This window comes from Notolepis coatsorum, assembly GCF_963971535.1.
Source record: "Notolepis coatsorum genome assembly, chromosome: 1".
In the NCBI taxonomy this organism is placed as follows: domain Eukaryota; kingdom Metazoa; phylum Chordata; class Actinopteri; order Aulopiformes; family Paralepididae; genus Notolepis; species Notolepis coatsorum.
Genome location: NC_140165.1, coordinates 322,051,861 through 322,068,603, shown reverse-complemented (window position 1 = coordinate 322,068,603; position 16,743 = coordinate 322,051,861). Strand labels below are relative to the sequence as shown.

At 45.4% G+C, this 16,743-nt stretch overlaps 1 protein-coding gene across 2 annotated transcripts in view; it reads left to right on the top strand.

Annotated features, from left to right (window-relative positions):
• LOC311245409 (porphobilinogen deaminase-like) overlaps positions 1-16,743 on the top strand; it is a 36,100-nt gene that overhangs the window by 14,641 nt on the left and 4,716 nt on the right. For both annotated transcript variants that reach the window (XM_084335253.1, XM_084335252.1), the window contains exons 8-13: positions 1,112-1,187; positions 1,852-1,965; positions 3,143-3,181; positions 6,545-6,664; positions 8,588-8,641; positions 14,466-14,555. In XM_084335253.1, the coding sequence (XP_084191379.1) occupies positions 1,112-1,187; positions 1,852-1,965; positions 3,143-3,181; positions 6,545-6,664; positions 8,588-8,641; positions 14,466-14,555 (493 nt within the window). The remainder of the gene's footprint in view (positions 1-1,111; positions 1,188-1,851; positions 1,966-3,142; positions 3,182-6,544; positions 6,665-8,587; positions 8,642-14,465; positions 14,556-16,743) is intronic.

Here is a 16,743-nt window from a genome sequence, read left to right as displayed (position 1 = left end):
TTGGGGAGAGAAATGTTTTTTAAATGTTCGATGTTAAACTTCTGGGTAATGTAGAGGCAAGACTGACAGTAAGGTAGTCTACACCCTCGAGACTGACAGTAGGGTAGTCTACACCCTCCAGACTGACAGTAAGGTAGTCTACACCCTCCCCAGACTGACAGTAAGGTAGTCTACACCCTCCAGACTGACAGTAAGGTAGTCTACACCCTCCAGACTGACAGTAAGGTAGTCTACACCCTCCCCAGACTGACAGTAAGGTAGTCTACACCCTCCCCAGACTGACAGTAAGGTAGTCTACACCCTCCAGACTGACAGTAAGGTAGTCTACACCCTCCAGACTGACAGTAAGGTAGTCTACACCCTCCAGACTGACAGTAAGGTAGTCTACACCCTCCCCAGACTGACAGTAAGGTAGTCTACACCCTCCCCAGACTGACAGTAAGGTAGTCTACACCCTCCAGACTGACAGTAGGGTAGTCTACACCCTCCCCAGACTGACAGTAATGTAGTTTACACCCTCCCCAGACTGACAGTAAGGTAGTCTACACCCTCCAGACTGACAGTAAGGTAGTCTACACCCTCCCCAGACTGACAGTAAGGTAGTCTACACCCTCCCCAGACTGACAGTAGGGTAGTCTACACCCTCCCCAGACTGACAGTAGGGTAGTCTACACCCTCCCCAGACTGACAGTAAGGTAGTCTACACCCTCCCCAGACTGACAGTAGGGTAGTCTACACCCTCCACAGACTGACAGTAAGGTAGTCTACACCCTCCACAGACTGACAGTAGGGTAGTCTACACCCTCCACAGACTGACAGTAAGGTAGTCTACACCCTCCCCAGACTGACAGTAAGGTAGTTTACACCCTCCAGACTGACAGTAAGGTAGTCTACACCCTCCAGACTGACAGTAAGGTAGTCTACACCCTCCAGACTGACAGTAGGGTAGTCTACACCCTCCCCAGACTGACAGTAGGGTAGTCTACACCCTCCAGACTGACAGTAGGGCAATGACCAGGAAGGAAATTGGCATAATGACAAAAATTGTGGAGACGGGAACAAAGTAAAAAGGCAGAAAATAAATGAAAATGTCGCCCGTTTGTTTCCTCAGCGTGATCGGCACCAGTTCGCTCCGGCGGGCCGCCCAGCTGAAGAGCAGGTTCCCTCACCTGCAGTTCAGAGACATCGTATCCTTCCTGCTGTTCTCATCCTCCCACCGTTTCCCCGCGACTCTGTCAAACAAACGCTACTTTCAAAACAGAATATCAATCGTTAACTCATTCGCTGCCAACAACGATTTAATACGTGTTTGATCGTTATTTCTTTTATTCGCTATTTCCAATCGTTATCCATCCAGGGAGCCTGTGTAACCATATGGAATGGGTCTGAGATTGCAAAAGTCCAATGCCGCCGCCTGGTGGTATGCGGCCGATGTTGCACTCCCTTTGAGACTCTGTGTATGTGGCTGTGCGTCATTGAAATTCATCCGGTGGAGTTTTCGAGTAGCCTGGACCGAGGGCTCTCCCCGATCGCATTGAATAGTTTTCGGGACCACCGATTCATGATGCTGTGGGGGGTTATGTCGTGGCCCAAATGGACATACGATCTAACAGATGGCAATCAAATAATTGGAATATTCTTTTTGGAATCTAATAGGCCACAGGTAAGAGCAATTTAACGTTAATTTCAGCTAGATTGTGCCTTGTTTTAATCAAAATGTTAGCCGGTACGATGCATCAAATCTTTTGCCAAATGATCCGAATTTAAACGTCGGATGAAACGGTTACAGTTTATAGTTGATATAGTTTGACGTCGGTGTTTGAGGCGTTGTTCCTTAACGCCGGCCTGCAGCGCGGGAACCTCAACACGCGGCTGAAGAAGCTGGACGAGAAGGACGACTTCGCTGCCATCATCCTGGCCGCTGCCGGTCTCAAGAGAATGGGCTGGGAGGACCGCATCAGCCAGGTACTGGTCCCACAGAGAACCGCGTCAGTCAGGTACTGGTCCCACAGAGAACCACATCAGCCAGGTACTGGTCCCACAGAGAACCATCAATCAGGTACTGGTCCCACAGAGAACCGCGTCAGTCAGGTACTGGTCCCACAGAGAACCGGGTCAGTCAGGTACTGGTCCCACAGAGAACCATCAGCCAGGTACTGGTCCCACAGAGAACCACATCAGCCAGGTACTGGTCCCACAGAGAACCACATCAGCCAGGTACTGGTCCCACAGAGAACCATCAGCCAGGTACTGGTCCCACAGAGAACCATCAGCCAGGTACTGGTCCCACAGAGAACCGCGTCAGCCCACAGAGCTCTCAGTAACGCCCACAGAGCTCTCAGTAACGCCCACAGAGCTCTCAGTAACGCCCACAGAGCTCTCAGTAACGCCCACATAGCTCTCAGTAACGCCCACATAGCTCTCAGTAACGCCCACAGAGCTCTCAGTAACGCCCACAGAGCTCTCAGTAACGCCCACAGAGCTCTCGGTAACGCCCACAGAGCTCTCGGTAACGCCCACAGAGCTCTCGGTAACGCCCACAGAGCTCTCAGTAACGCCCACAGAGCTCTCGGTAACGCCCACAGAGCTCTCAGTAACGCCCACAGAGCTCTCGGTAACGCCCACAGAGCTCTCGGTAACGCCCACAGAGCTCTCGGTAACGCCCACAGAGCTCTCAGTAACGCCCACATAGCTCTCAGTAACGCCCACATAGCTCTCGGTAACGCCCACAGAGCTCTCAGTAACGCCCACAGAGCTCTCAGTAACGCCCACAGAGCTCTCAGTAACGCCCACAGAGCTCTCAGTAACGCCCACATAGCTCTCAGTAACGCCCACAGAGCTCTCAGTAACGCCCACAGAGCTCTCAGTAACGCCCACAGAGCTCTCGGTAACGCCCACAGAGCTCTCGGTAACGCCCACAGAGCTCTCAGTAACGCCCACATAGCTCTCGGTAACGCCCACAGAGCTCTCAGTAACGCCCACAGAGCTCTCGGTAACGCCCACAGAGCTCTCGGTAACGCCCACAGAGCTCTCAGTAACGCCCACAGAGCTCAAGGTAACGCCCACAGAGCTCTCAGTAACGCCCACAGAGCTCTCGGTAACGCCCACAGAGCTCTCGGTAACTGTTGTTTCTCTCCTCTAGATCCTGGGACCTGAGGACTGCATGTACGCTGTTGGACAGGTGTGTTCAGGTCTTTACTGCATGTACTCTGTTGGACAGGTGTGTTCAGGTCTTTACTGCATGTACTCTGTTGGACAGGTGTGTTCAGGTCTTTACTGCATGTACTCTGTTGGACAGGTGTGTTCAGGTCTTTACTGCATGTACTCTGTTGGACAGGTGTGTTCAGGTCTTTACTGCATGTACGCTGTTGGACAGGTGTGTTCAGGTCTTTACTGCATGTACTCTGTTGGACAGGTGTGTTCAGGTCTTTACTGCATGTACTCTGTTGGACAGGTGTGTTCAGGTCTTTACTGCATGTACTCTGTTGGACAGGTGTGTTCAGGTCTTTACTGCATGTACTCTGTTGGACAGGTGTGTTCAGGTCTTTACTGCATGTACTCTGTTGGACAGGTGTGTTCAGGTCTTTACTGCATGTACTCTGTTGGACAGGTGTGTTCAGGTCTTTACTGCATGTACTCTGTTGGACAGGTGTGTTCAGGTCTTTACTGCATGTACTCTGTTGGACAGGTGTGTTCAGGTCTTTACTGCATGTACTCTGTTGGACAGGTGTGTTCAGGTCTTTACTGCATGTACTCTGTTGGACAGGTGTGTTCAGGTCTTTACTGCATGTACTCTGTTGGACAGGTGTGTTCAGGTCTTTACTGCATGTACTCTGTTGGACAGGTGTGTTCAGGTCTTTACTGCATGTACTCTGTTGGACAGGTGTGTTCAGGTCTTTACTGCATGTACGCTGTTGGACAGGTGTGTTCAGGTCTTTACTGCATGTACGCTGTTGGACAGGTGTGTTCAGGTCTTTACTGCATGTACTCTGTTGGACAGGTGTGTTCAGGTCTTTACTGCATGTACTCTGTTGGACAGGTGTGTTCAGGTCTTTACTGCATGTACTCTGTTGGACAGGTGTGTTCAGGTCTTTACTGCATGTACTCTGTTGGACAGGTGTGTTCAGGTCTTTACTGCATGTACTCTGTTGGACAGGTGTGTTCAGGTCTTTACTGCATGTACTCTGTTGGACAGGTGTGTTCAGGTCTTTACTGCATGTACGCTGTTGGACAGGTGTGTTCAGGTCTTTACTGCATGTACGCTGTTGGACAGGTGTGTTCAGGTCTTTACTGCATGTACTCTGTTGGACAGGTGTGTTCAGGTCTTTACTGCATGTACTCTGTTGGACAGGTGTGTTCAGGTCTTTACTGCATGTACTCTGTTGGACAGGTGTGTTCAGCAGGGCTGTACGTTAACTTTTTTTGCACATAGCACTGGTGCTACAGAGGTTGATAGTTTTGTAGCACAGGCCAAAATCTTGTAGCACAAGTATAAAACGTGTTATATTTGTAACAGTCACAAATGTGCCTATTGTATTTGTGTTATTTAGTTGCAGTGCCATGTTTGGCTGTCATTTAGTATATCGCCATGTGTTATTATTACTATGATACTCTCATATGCTATTTTCAATTAATATCATAAACAACATAAGGAATATTAGCATAATTTTGAGTGGACTGAAGGAATGAGTCAGCGTTAATAGTTTTAAATGCAAATAATTTATTGAAACATAGAAGTGGGGTCGGTTGGGACACACACACACACACACACAATGGGGGACCCTGATGTAAACAAGACAAACGTCTTTCTCAGGTCTGCATCCCCTTAACAATTGTGTGTATTGAGCCGTACTGTACTGTACCCATTCTGCAATCTGTTAAATAAAGTTTTCATTCATTCATTCATTCACACACACTGTTTCAACTCACCACCCCCGCATCATACTGTAGTCTAGTCTGTCTTCAAACTTCCACTCCTCTCGAAACTTGTTTATTTGAATATCAACATTATCTGTCCATCCTCAGTTTACTATAATATACTCCTGTCCTGACTAGTGACTTCATCATCTTTCCAAACGCACGCACGCACACACACACAGGGAAGGGGAGAGAGTGCCCCCCCCCATTTCCCAGTCCACACTGTGTCTGCTGGCTCTGCCTGTGATCAGGATTAGCTTGTTAGCTTGCTAACGTTGTAGTGATTGTAATGGTACATAAACGTTAATTTCGGGCGATGTGCGCATAAAGGAATGGCGACGGTGCAAAGCATGTAGATGCATTTGACCCGTTGCGAGAAAAAAAAACCACCACGGACTTATTTCGGGACGTGTAGGCGCACTGCTGTGTTAACGCAGCAACCGACCAACGCGCTGCTCTGCTTGCAGAAGGCGCACGGATAGGGCGGATATGACTCGTCGAGTTGTCACAAGAGTTTTTTCAAAATAAGATTATCATATGCACCTGAACGTTGCTAGCTTTCGGAGCCTAGCTGGAGCTGCGCGTGGGCAGAAATGAGACCCGCTACAGGATTTTCAAAATAAGAGTATCTATATGAACCGAATCCCTATCGCACCAGTGCTACTGAAGTAAATCCATCCATCGCACAGACCGCTGTTGCTGTAGCACGTGCGATATATATCTCGCACTGTACAGGCCTGGTTCAGGTCTTTACTGCATGTACTCTGTTGGACAGGTGTGTTCAGGTCTTTACTGCATGTACTCTGTTGGACAGGTGTGTTCAGGTCTTTACTGCATGTACTCTGTTGGACAGGTGTGTTCAGGTCTTTACTGCATGTACTCTGTTGGACAGGTGTGTTCAGGTCTTTACTGCATGTACTCTGTTGGACAGGTGTGTTCAGGTCTTTACTGCATGTACTCTGTTGGACAGGTGTGTTCAGGTCTTTACTGCATGTACTCTGTTGGACAGGTGTGTTCAGGTCTTTACTGCATGTACTCTGTTGGACAGGTGTGTTCAGGTCTTTACTGCATGTACTCTGTTGGACAGGTGTGTTCAGGTCTTTACTGCATGTACTCTGTTGGACAGGTGTGTTCAGGTCTTTACTGCATGTACTCTGTTGGACAGGTGTGTTCAGGTCTTTACTGCATGTACTCTGTTGGACAGGTGTGTTCAGGTCTTTACTGCATGTACTCTGTTGGACAGGTGTGTTCAGGTCTTTACTGCATGTACTCTGTTGGACAGGTGTGTTCAGGTCTTTACTGCATGTACTCTGTTGGACAGGTGTGTTGCTCAGTTCTTTACTCCTCGACATCGGTTCAGAGTTCTTCATGTATTATTAACCCTTTCACTGCCACACTACAGAAGGGTAACCCTTTACTATCACACTAACCTTCTGTTAACCTTCTGTAGTGTGGCAGTGAAAGGGTTAACCTGCTGTTGTGTGGCAGTGAAAGGGTTAACCTTCTGTGTATTGTCGCAGTGAAAGGGTTAACCGTTTGGCAGTGCAGCAGTGAAAGGGTTAAGGAGCAGTGAGCCGTGAAGCAACATCATGTAAATCATGCGTGTGTGCGTCACCACCACCACCAGGGGGCGCTGGCCGTGGAGGTCCGGGCCCGAGACGTGGACCTGCTGGAGATGATCTCGGTGCTGCACCACCCAGAGACCGTGCTGCGCTGCGTCGCAGAGAGGGCCTTCATGAGACGCCTGGTGGGTCACACACACACACACACACACACACACACACACACACACACACACACACCATACATATACACACACACACACACACACACACACCATACACACACACACACACACACACACACACACACTCTTCTCATCCTATCTCCCTATCGGCTGTCCCTGAGCAACGACCGGAGTGTTGAATGTCCCGTGACTAAAGGCCTCTACATGCTACAGCAAATTCAAAGCAACTTCAACACAACATCGGCGCGATTTCAGCGCGCTTGTTGCAGACAGTCTTGTAGACTGTGTTGCTTGGGCGTTGCGTACCTGTGTCCAAAATCTAATCTAAAGACCCGTTGCGTTGGTATTGCGTAGCAGTGATTGGTTGGTAGTGAATGGGGGCGGGGCTGTCATAGAATAATATGGTCAGCGAGGAATACCATCCGCCATTGTTGTAGGCAGCAAGCTATGCTATCAATATTAGCTAAATAATTAGCGTCATAACTGGCCTTTTTCTGAAAACCCAAGCACATATTGTTCCATAGCATACGCCTTCAGTTGATCATGACAAATCCTCTCTTACCTTGACGATTAAAAAGCCTCCATAATTTAGTAAATAAAGCTGTAGCCAGCCAGCTAACATTGGTGATATTCAAAATGCTATCCACATTAGCTACATAGCTAACCAACTAAATACAATGGTATCCTGAGGTAATGTTAAATACAACGTTTGCTAGTCGTAATGACTGGACACACACAGGGACAAGTTAAACATCAATCAATTAATTTATTCCAACGGGTAGTTTGAGCTGCATGTGAGCCGGTCTTTCTCTCCTCTCCATTGGAAACTAATGAAGTTACGTTGAAGCACAGAACCGGCTGACAAAAGTTAAGCTGCTAGCAACAGACACTATAATACTTCCGGTCGGGGGATTTCAAAATAAAAGAGCGACGACTAAAAGCACCGGAAATATGTTTATTTTGTACATTATCTAACGTTAACACGAACCTAAACTAACTTTAGATTAGTTTAGGTTCGTGTAACGTTAGATATTGTAAAAAATAAACGTATTTACGGTGCTTTTAGACTCGCTCTTTTATTTTGAAACCCCCCGCCCGGAAGTAAAAATGATGCTTATTCTTCTGCCTGTTATCAATGGGTTGGTTGAGAAGGGAAGCGTCATCTATCTAGGGAACCTAGCTACGTACGGGGTACAATGTTACATAGGCTGCGCGTTGATTTTGCAGAAGCATAAAGGTAGAGTGTCTGCAACACCGTTGCTTTGTCGATGTTGTGGTGCAGTTGCTTTGAAGTTTCTGTAGCATGCAGAGGCCTTAAGACGGGGAGGACGTGACCCTCTTTTGCGCCGCCCCTGTGCCTCAAATAGATTCGCTATCAGCCCTATCTTTAATCTTTCAAAATGTTCAGTTGCTATCGCTATTAGCTCTATCTTTAATTTTTCAAAATGTACAGTTGCTATTGCATGCACTCATCTGTGTTTCACTACACACTTGAGTGCATGCTTACCAACTGTTCGTCTGCAACACTACTATCACCGACATCTAAGAAGGGAGGTCCCCCCTTGAACGGCCCTTCTAAGGTTTCTCTCCTCCACACTGCCTGTGGAGCTTTTTTTCCCTATTGTTAGGTTTTAGTGAGTTTTTCCTTACCTTCGCGTGGGGTATGTCTGGGAGTGCTTGCATTCTTTCATTTATTTGCATTCATCTAAAAATGTTTGGACCTTATGGTGTTCTTGTTCTGTTCTTGACTTATTGTTATGTTTTCTTCTTGACTTGTTTAAAGAAGACCTGTACGGCCCATGGGGACATTAACGTGTGTTGTCGGGCCTTATAAATAAATCTGATTTGATTTGATTTGATTTGATTGTCAAACTGTATATCTCCACATGTTATGTAGATTGACTCAATGTGATCTTGTTGTAGGAGGGAGGCTGCAGCGTTCCTGTAGCAGTTAACACAGAGATTAAAGACTCTCAGGTAACACACATACACACATACACACACACACACACACACACACACACACACACACACATACACACACACACACACATACACACACATACACACACATACACACATACACACACACACACACACACATACACACACACACACACACATACACACACACACACACACACATACACACATACACACACACACCAGTGTTAATTTTGTCAACTAAAATGATGACGAAAGATGTTCGTCAACGAAGGTTTTTTTCATGACGACAACGAGACGTGACGTCACGTTATTGAAGACCATGTCACGCTAACGAGACTAAATAGTTTATTAAATATCGTTGACCACAACTGAGGACACAAAAATGTAATTTACAAAAACCAGGACGAAATTTCTCTTCATGTATGTTGATATTGTTGACTAAAACAAGACGAGACAAAATAATTATAACTTTTCTTAATGCCATCGTCCCGAGTAGAGCAGTGTGACGCGGAGCTCTGTAGCATTAGCTGAAGAGCTATTTGAAAAGCTACGTTACCTTGGCTAAAGTTGGGAGTATTCATCCAGCTGCAGACCTGCAAGCAAAGTACAGCAAGTTGGCAAAGGAGTATTCCAAGGTAAATCACTTTTTCACCAGTAACGTTACATTGTTTGTATTTCCATCTAGCTCGTGTTAACTAGTGGCTAACCTAGCTCACGCTAATGTGGCTAACTGATCGACCTCTCGCACACAATTAATGACATGTTGCGGACAGCCATACCGGTGACAATGTTTAGCTTTTAGTGCCAAATGATAAGAGTCTGAGGCGGAGTCTCAAAAGAGAAAGTTGAATATTTATTGTGCATTAAAAATCACAACAGAGCCTCTGCTACTAGCTGACCTAAACGGAGCCTTGTGGAAGCAAGTGCAACAACATATAATGTCCGTGTGGAACCAATGTGCCAACAACCTTTCCGTGGGTGAAGCATAGTTGAGCATAGTTGTCATTTAATGATACTAATACTAATCTATACAATCACCTGTTGTTGAATAAATACCATTACTTTCTAGTTATTACTAAAAAACAGTATAATATAAAACAGTAGCTGTAAAAAAGATTTTTTTTTTTTTTTATAATTTATATAATATAATATTTTTTAACTAAAAATGTCATCCGTTTTCGTCAACAAAATCTAGACTAAAACAAGAAAGACAAAATTTGGACAAAAACTGACTAAGACTAAAATGCTCAGACATTTAGTTGACTAAAACTGACTAAACGTAAAATAAATGAAGATGACTAAATATGATGAAAACGAAAAAGGAGCACTTGACACATGACTAAGACTAAAACTAAAATGAAAATAGCTGCCAAAATTAACACTGATACACATACACACACACACACATACACACATACACACATACACACACACATACACACACACACTAGGGCTGCACGATTTTGGGAAATAATCTAATGACAGATATTGCGATTGAGATTAAATTTGCGATTATAATTTTTTTTAAGCAGCCCCACAGAGGTTTATTGTAAAATGTGGCTTGCATCTGGCCTACGCGGTGGGTCTTTTCGGGACACTGAGCCTAAATTTTTTCTTTTTAACTGGGAATCGATACCGGTACCCAACAATACCTCTTTTTTCTGTACTTTACTCTCCCTCTCTGAAGTCTAAACTGCACAACATACAATCTAAAACCCCTTACCTCCCTCTCCCAAACCGATCTTGTATCTCAATGGGACTCCCTGGTTCAAGAAAAAAAAGAAAAAAATGGATTACGTCATAAAATATAACGACAGACATTCGAAGCTTTGTTCTAATACTTCAATAGAAGCTTTGAATGTTAATAAATTACATTCGGTACAGCCCTAGTTACAGTACAGCCCTACCATCATATCAGGAAATGAATCAATCAGAGTTGAGTGACTCACACTCACCCGTCTTATTTCATAATGCAACGTTTCCGAACGGACGTTTGGATTAAACCAAGTTTATGCCGTGATGCTGATGCTTTCCCAGCGGAACACAAGTTACTTAAGTTACTTAACGTTACACAGGTATGTTATGCACGTTAATTAAGCTATGCAGAGCGCAGCCCTTTAGCTTTAGCTAACGTTAAGATAGCAGGAGCCGTCGGCCAACAAAGATGTTGTTTCAACAAATGGATTCACAAAATGGATTATCATCCAAACGTTATTGAAGCCTCCTGTGACCAGTACGTAGTCAGTACTCTTATAACCGCAGCAATATGCACTACGTTAAATGCGTAAATGTGCGCTAAGACTCGACAGTACTGAACCAGAGAAAGTATTTAGGAGCACCTTTTTTGCATGATTAAAAACGATGGTTCGAACATCCGTTCGAAAAACCCTGGCGAATGTTCGAATCCCAAAAACAGCTCTACCTCTCTACTAGGAGTGTGGCTGGTGTAACGTGTGTGTAGTGGCCGCTTGTCACTCCCCAAATGTATTGACAAGCGTCACAATGTACCCACTTAGATATGTCCTACTCAGCTAACAAAGTTGTGGATGTTGAAATAGTTGAATGGCTGCAGCTGATGTAGTTTGCAGGGTTTTATTGTCCAAAGGAAAGATGAACGATGATGAAGGTTAACAGAACAGTTGTCAATTGTTTGTTAGATAAGCAGTTCCAACAACGAAAGCAGGTTTGAAAGCGTGAATCCTCGGCAGGTGCATACATTGCACTGATCAGCAGAGCCTCTCATAGTAGAGGTGGTGTGCCCCCTAGTGTTCAAACACAAATACAACACCATAAATAATACAACTTCTAATATGTCGGTTTTAGCTTCTACAGTGTGACTGCTGTAAAGTGTGACTGATGTAAAGTGTGACTGCTGTAAAGTGTGTGACTGCTGTAAAGTGTGACTGGTGTAAAGTGTGACTGATGTAAAGTGTGTGACTGCTGTAAAGTGTGTGACTGCTGTAAAGTGTGTGACTGCTGTAAAGTGTGACTGCTGTAAAGTGTGTGACTGCTGTAAAGTGTGACAGCTGTAAAGTGTGACTGCTGTAAAGTGTGACTGGTGTAAAGTGTGACTGGTGTAAAGTGTGACTGGTGTAAAGTGTGTGACTGGTGTAAAGCATAGATATATGTGTTCTATAGATATCTATGGTGTAAAGTGTGACTGCTGTAAAGTGTGACTGCTGTAAAGTGTGTGACTGCTGTAAAGTGTGACTGCTGTAAAGTGTGACTGCTGTAAAGTGTGACTGGTGTAAAGTGTGTGACTGGTGTAAAGTGTGTGACTGCTGTAAAGTGTGTGACTGCTGTAAAGTGTGTGACTGGTGTAAAGTGTGTGACTGCTGTAAAGTGTGTGACTGCTGTAAAGTGTGACTGGTGTAAAGTGTGTGACTGGTGTAAAGTGTGACTTAGGGCTGAGCCCAAACGTTTGGACCTTCGTTCGTTACGTTGGCATTCAAATTCAAAATCAACATTAGAATTTTATTTTTTTATTAAAAAAAATATATTTTTATTTTAATATTTTTTAAATATTATTTTCATGTGTCTATTCATTCTGTTTAAACCAATGGGTTTTTTCGGGCGGCTGGGTGGCGCAGCGGACATTGCGCTCGTCACCAACGCAAGAGACACCGTGTTCGAATCCAGCTGTCGGCGTTGCCTCCGTCTTGGGCCGGCCGTCATACTAACTCAATTGGGTGGAAGTCGATGGGTGGTAATCTGGACCTTGTGGACAGTGACTCCTACAGGTCGGTTGGGGTGCCTGCACAGCAGAGACAGGAAATGGCAGGGGTAGTGTGAGCCTCCCACACGTTACACCTTGCCAATGAGAGTCCGCGCTGGCAGGTGAAAAGATGTGACAGGCTGCCTCCTCGTGTATCGGAGGGGACATGTGATGCAAGGCTTCTATCCTCCCTACAACCGGCCAGTGGGGGGCATATGCGAGCAACGTTCAAGACAGGGGAGGGGAGAATTGGCACAGTGGAATTGGGATGGGAGGAAAATAGAAAAAGAAGAGAAAAGTGGATAAAAAAAAAACAATGGGGTTTTTCTTCACAGTTGCAGATAAAGATTAGGCCAGTGGTTCTCAAACTGTGGTACGCGTACCGCTAGTGGTACTTGGTGGTACTGCTGGTGGTACTTGAAAACATTTCCAAAAAAGCTAAAAAAAAAAAGCTAAAACATTTTCTTTTTTTTTTTTTTTTTTTTTTGCAGTCAGGCCACTGAACTTAGAAGCAGGCCAGGCCAGTGTTTCTGGTTGCGGCAGCGCAATAGTTAGATAATCTAAGTGGGGAACAACCAGGAGATCACTGTGACGGAGAGTAATGCAGTCTAAACAGTCATAAATCTTTAATTCAACTTCAGCCCTGATCATAACCATTTATTTTTAGATTTCTTGTAATGTCAGATAAAAAATGAAATACTCCCACTTTTCTGAAAAGAGTTGGTGTTAAATCTGACATTACAAAAAATCCATCAAATTTAAATCTGTATAAATACTTTGTCTGCTCTGCTGTCCATATTGACACAGTGGCTATTTGGCTCTTATTTCACGCTCAGGTTGGGATCCCACCCCTTATGTCATACATTCACAGTGTGTAACTCCATCATACCTATAGTCATGTTAGACGTTCTTTTGGCAACAGGGATTGGGTTTGTTCATCGAGCGCTTCTCCTTACATCGTTAGAGGGCACAAGTGTCTCGTGTGTTGTCATAAATAAAATAGGCAACTGATTGAGTTTAGCCGGTGGAGCCGATAGAAAGCCCACGCCCGTCCAGACCGGCGCTGCAGAGGCTCGGGCACGCGGCGGGAAGAAGAGGAATTCAAGTATCATCTGACCCGCGGGTCCAACACATTAGTTGCTGCTAATCATTGACACATGCCTAGCCTGTAATAATCCCCCCCAGAAAAATGTACTTTGCATTTGATATATTGTAAATATTTTACTTTTTGTGTTTTTTTTAACAATAATTTGTGATGCCATCACAAACACTGGCATTTAAAGGGTAAAAATTCAAAAATTCCTGCACCAGAATGCAGGAAATTAAGTGTTTGTAACTAAGTGTGTGTGTGTGTGTGTGTGTGTGTGTGTGTGTGTGAGAGAGAGAGAGAATGACGGACAATTGCTTGCTGTGTGAGAGAGAGAGAGAGAGAGAGAGAGAGAGAGAGAGAGATAGAGAGAGAATTAAGTACATTTGCTGAAATACAGTTGTTCTTAATTTTCTCACTTGCTATGTGAGAATGTTAGTTATTATGTTCTCAATGCCCCTTGCATTGTATGAGTTGTGTGGAAGCGTTTGCTAGTTCTAGTGCTATCCCTTTGTACATTGTGGCTGTGTCTGACAAAAGTTAACAATAAATAATGATATTAGGAATACATTTGCCTCCTGCGTGAACTGTGCATAGCTGAATAGACTGTATTTTAACGCCGGTCATATGGTGGTACTTGGAGAACCAGCTACGTTCTCAGGTGGTACTTGGTGTAAAAAGTTTGAGAACCACTGGATTAGGCTACACTAATATTATAGTATTAAAACTGATGAGTTATATTCACTAAAGAAAGTTGATTTAATAAAGAAAAAATACTAATTTAATCACTTTATTCAAATTAAGGATTTAGTTTGAGGATATTTATATAAAAATAAAAAAAAGATTTAAATATATATATATTTTTTGGAATCTTTTTTTATTATTATTAAAAACGAAGGTTCATAACCCTGACGAAGTTCGAAGACAAAAACATGTATGTTCCTCAGCTCTACATGTATGTTCCTCAGCTCTACATGTATGTTCCTCAGCTCTACATGTATGTTCCTCAGCTCTACATGTATGTTCCTCAGCTCTACATGTATGTTCCTCAGCTCTACATGACGGGGGCGGTGTACAGCCTGGACGGCTCCGACAGCCTGAAGGAGACCATGCAGACCAGCATCACAGCTGCTGCTGACGAGGTGACACACACACACACACACACACACACACACACACACACACACACACACACACACACACACACACACAGCTGCTGCTGACGAGGTGACACACACACACACACACACATACACACACACGCACACACACACACACAGCTGCTGCTGACGAGGTGACACACACACACACACACACACACACACACACACACACACACACACACACTGCTGCTGCTGACGAGGTGACACACACACACACACACACACACACACGGCACGGTGGTGTAGTGGTTAACACTGTCGCCTCACAGCAAGAAGGTCCAGGGTTCGAATCCCGCTTGGGGACCAGGTTTCCATGATGCCAGTTACCCAGGTGGGGTATCTCCCAGGCCTTTCTGTGTGGAGTTTGCATGTTCTCCCCGTGCTCGCAAGGGTTTCCCCCCCCGATAAGATAAACCCAATGGAAAAACATGCACAACAACAAGATCGCTAACGCTGTGGCGTCCTTGACGAAGACGGACAGGAGCACTTGGATTGGTCCCCTGGCGCGGCTCACGTGGCGCCTGTCTGCTCCCGGCTGCCCTTGGGGGGGAAGGACGACGGGATGGGTTAATCGCAGATACGCATTGTATGCATGGTTCGCATGTGTGCCAAATGATGACCTCGGAGCAGGTCCTAAATTATTTATTATTATTACACACACACACACAGCTGCTGCTGACGAGGTGACACACACACACACACACACACACACACACACACTGCTGCTGCTGACGAGGTTACACACACACACACACACACACACACACACACACACAGCTGCTGCTGACGAGGTGACACACACACACACACACACACACACACACACACACACACACACACACACACACACTGCTGCTGCTGACGAGGTGACACACACACACACACACACACACTGCTGCTGCTGACGAGGTGACACACACACACACACACACACACACACACACACTGCTGCTGCTGACGAGGTTACACACACACACACACACACACACACACACACACACAGCTGCTGCTGACGAGGTGACACACACACACACACACACACACACACACACACACACACACACACACACACACACACACACTGCTGCTGCTGACGAGGTGACACACACACACACACACACACACTGCTGCTGCTGACGAGGTGACACACACACACACACACACACTGCTGTGCTACAGACTGCACCTTTAACATGTCTCACACATAGAGGCGGCTAAGTGGCGCAGTGGGCAAGGCGCTCGCCACTAACGCAGGAGATGCTGGGTTCGAGTCCAGCTCTCGGCGTTGCTACCGGCTTGGCTGGTCGTTCATACTAATACAATTGGCAGTGTTAGGGGGTGGGAAGCTGGTGGGTGGGGATCGGGCGTTGTGGACAGCGACTCCTACAGGTCGGTTGGTGCGCCTGCGCAGTAGAATCAGGAAGCGACGGGGGCGGCGTGAGCCTCCCACGCGTTACTCCTCGCCGCTGAGAGATGGCGCTGTGCAGGTGAAAAGATGCGACAGGCTGCCTCCTCGTGTACCGGAGGGGACACGTGATGCAAGGCTTCGTCCACATTGCAGCCGACCAGTGGGAGGCATGGCCTAGCAACGTTCGAGACAGGGGAGGGTAGAATTGGACAATACGAAATTGGGATGGGAGAAAAATAGAAAATGGGAGAAAAAGTAGATAAAAAAAAAAACATGTCTCAGTCACACACACACACACACACAGGTTAATCAGTTAATCCAGGTACAACTTTGCATTAGATTACTTAAAGGTGCACTTGACCTATTTCTAAGCTATTGTTCTGTTTCTACTGCCTCGTACAATATTATAACACATTCTGAGCCTGTTTCTATTGTTTCTACTGCCTCGTACAATATTATAACACATTCTGAGCCTGTTTCTATTGCTTCTACTGCCTCGTACAATACTATTAACACATTCTGAGCCTGTTTCTATTGTTTCTACTGCCTCGTACAATACTATTAACACATTCTGAGCCTGTTTCTATTGTTTCTACTGCCTCGTACAATATTATAACACATTCTGAGCCTGTTTCTATTGTTTCTACTGCCTCGTACAATATTATAACACATTCTGAGCCTGTTTCTATTGCTTCTACTGCCTCGTACAATACTATTAACACATTCTGAGCCTGTTTCTATTGTTTCTACTGCCTCGTA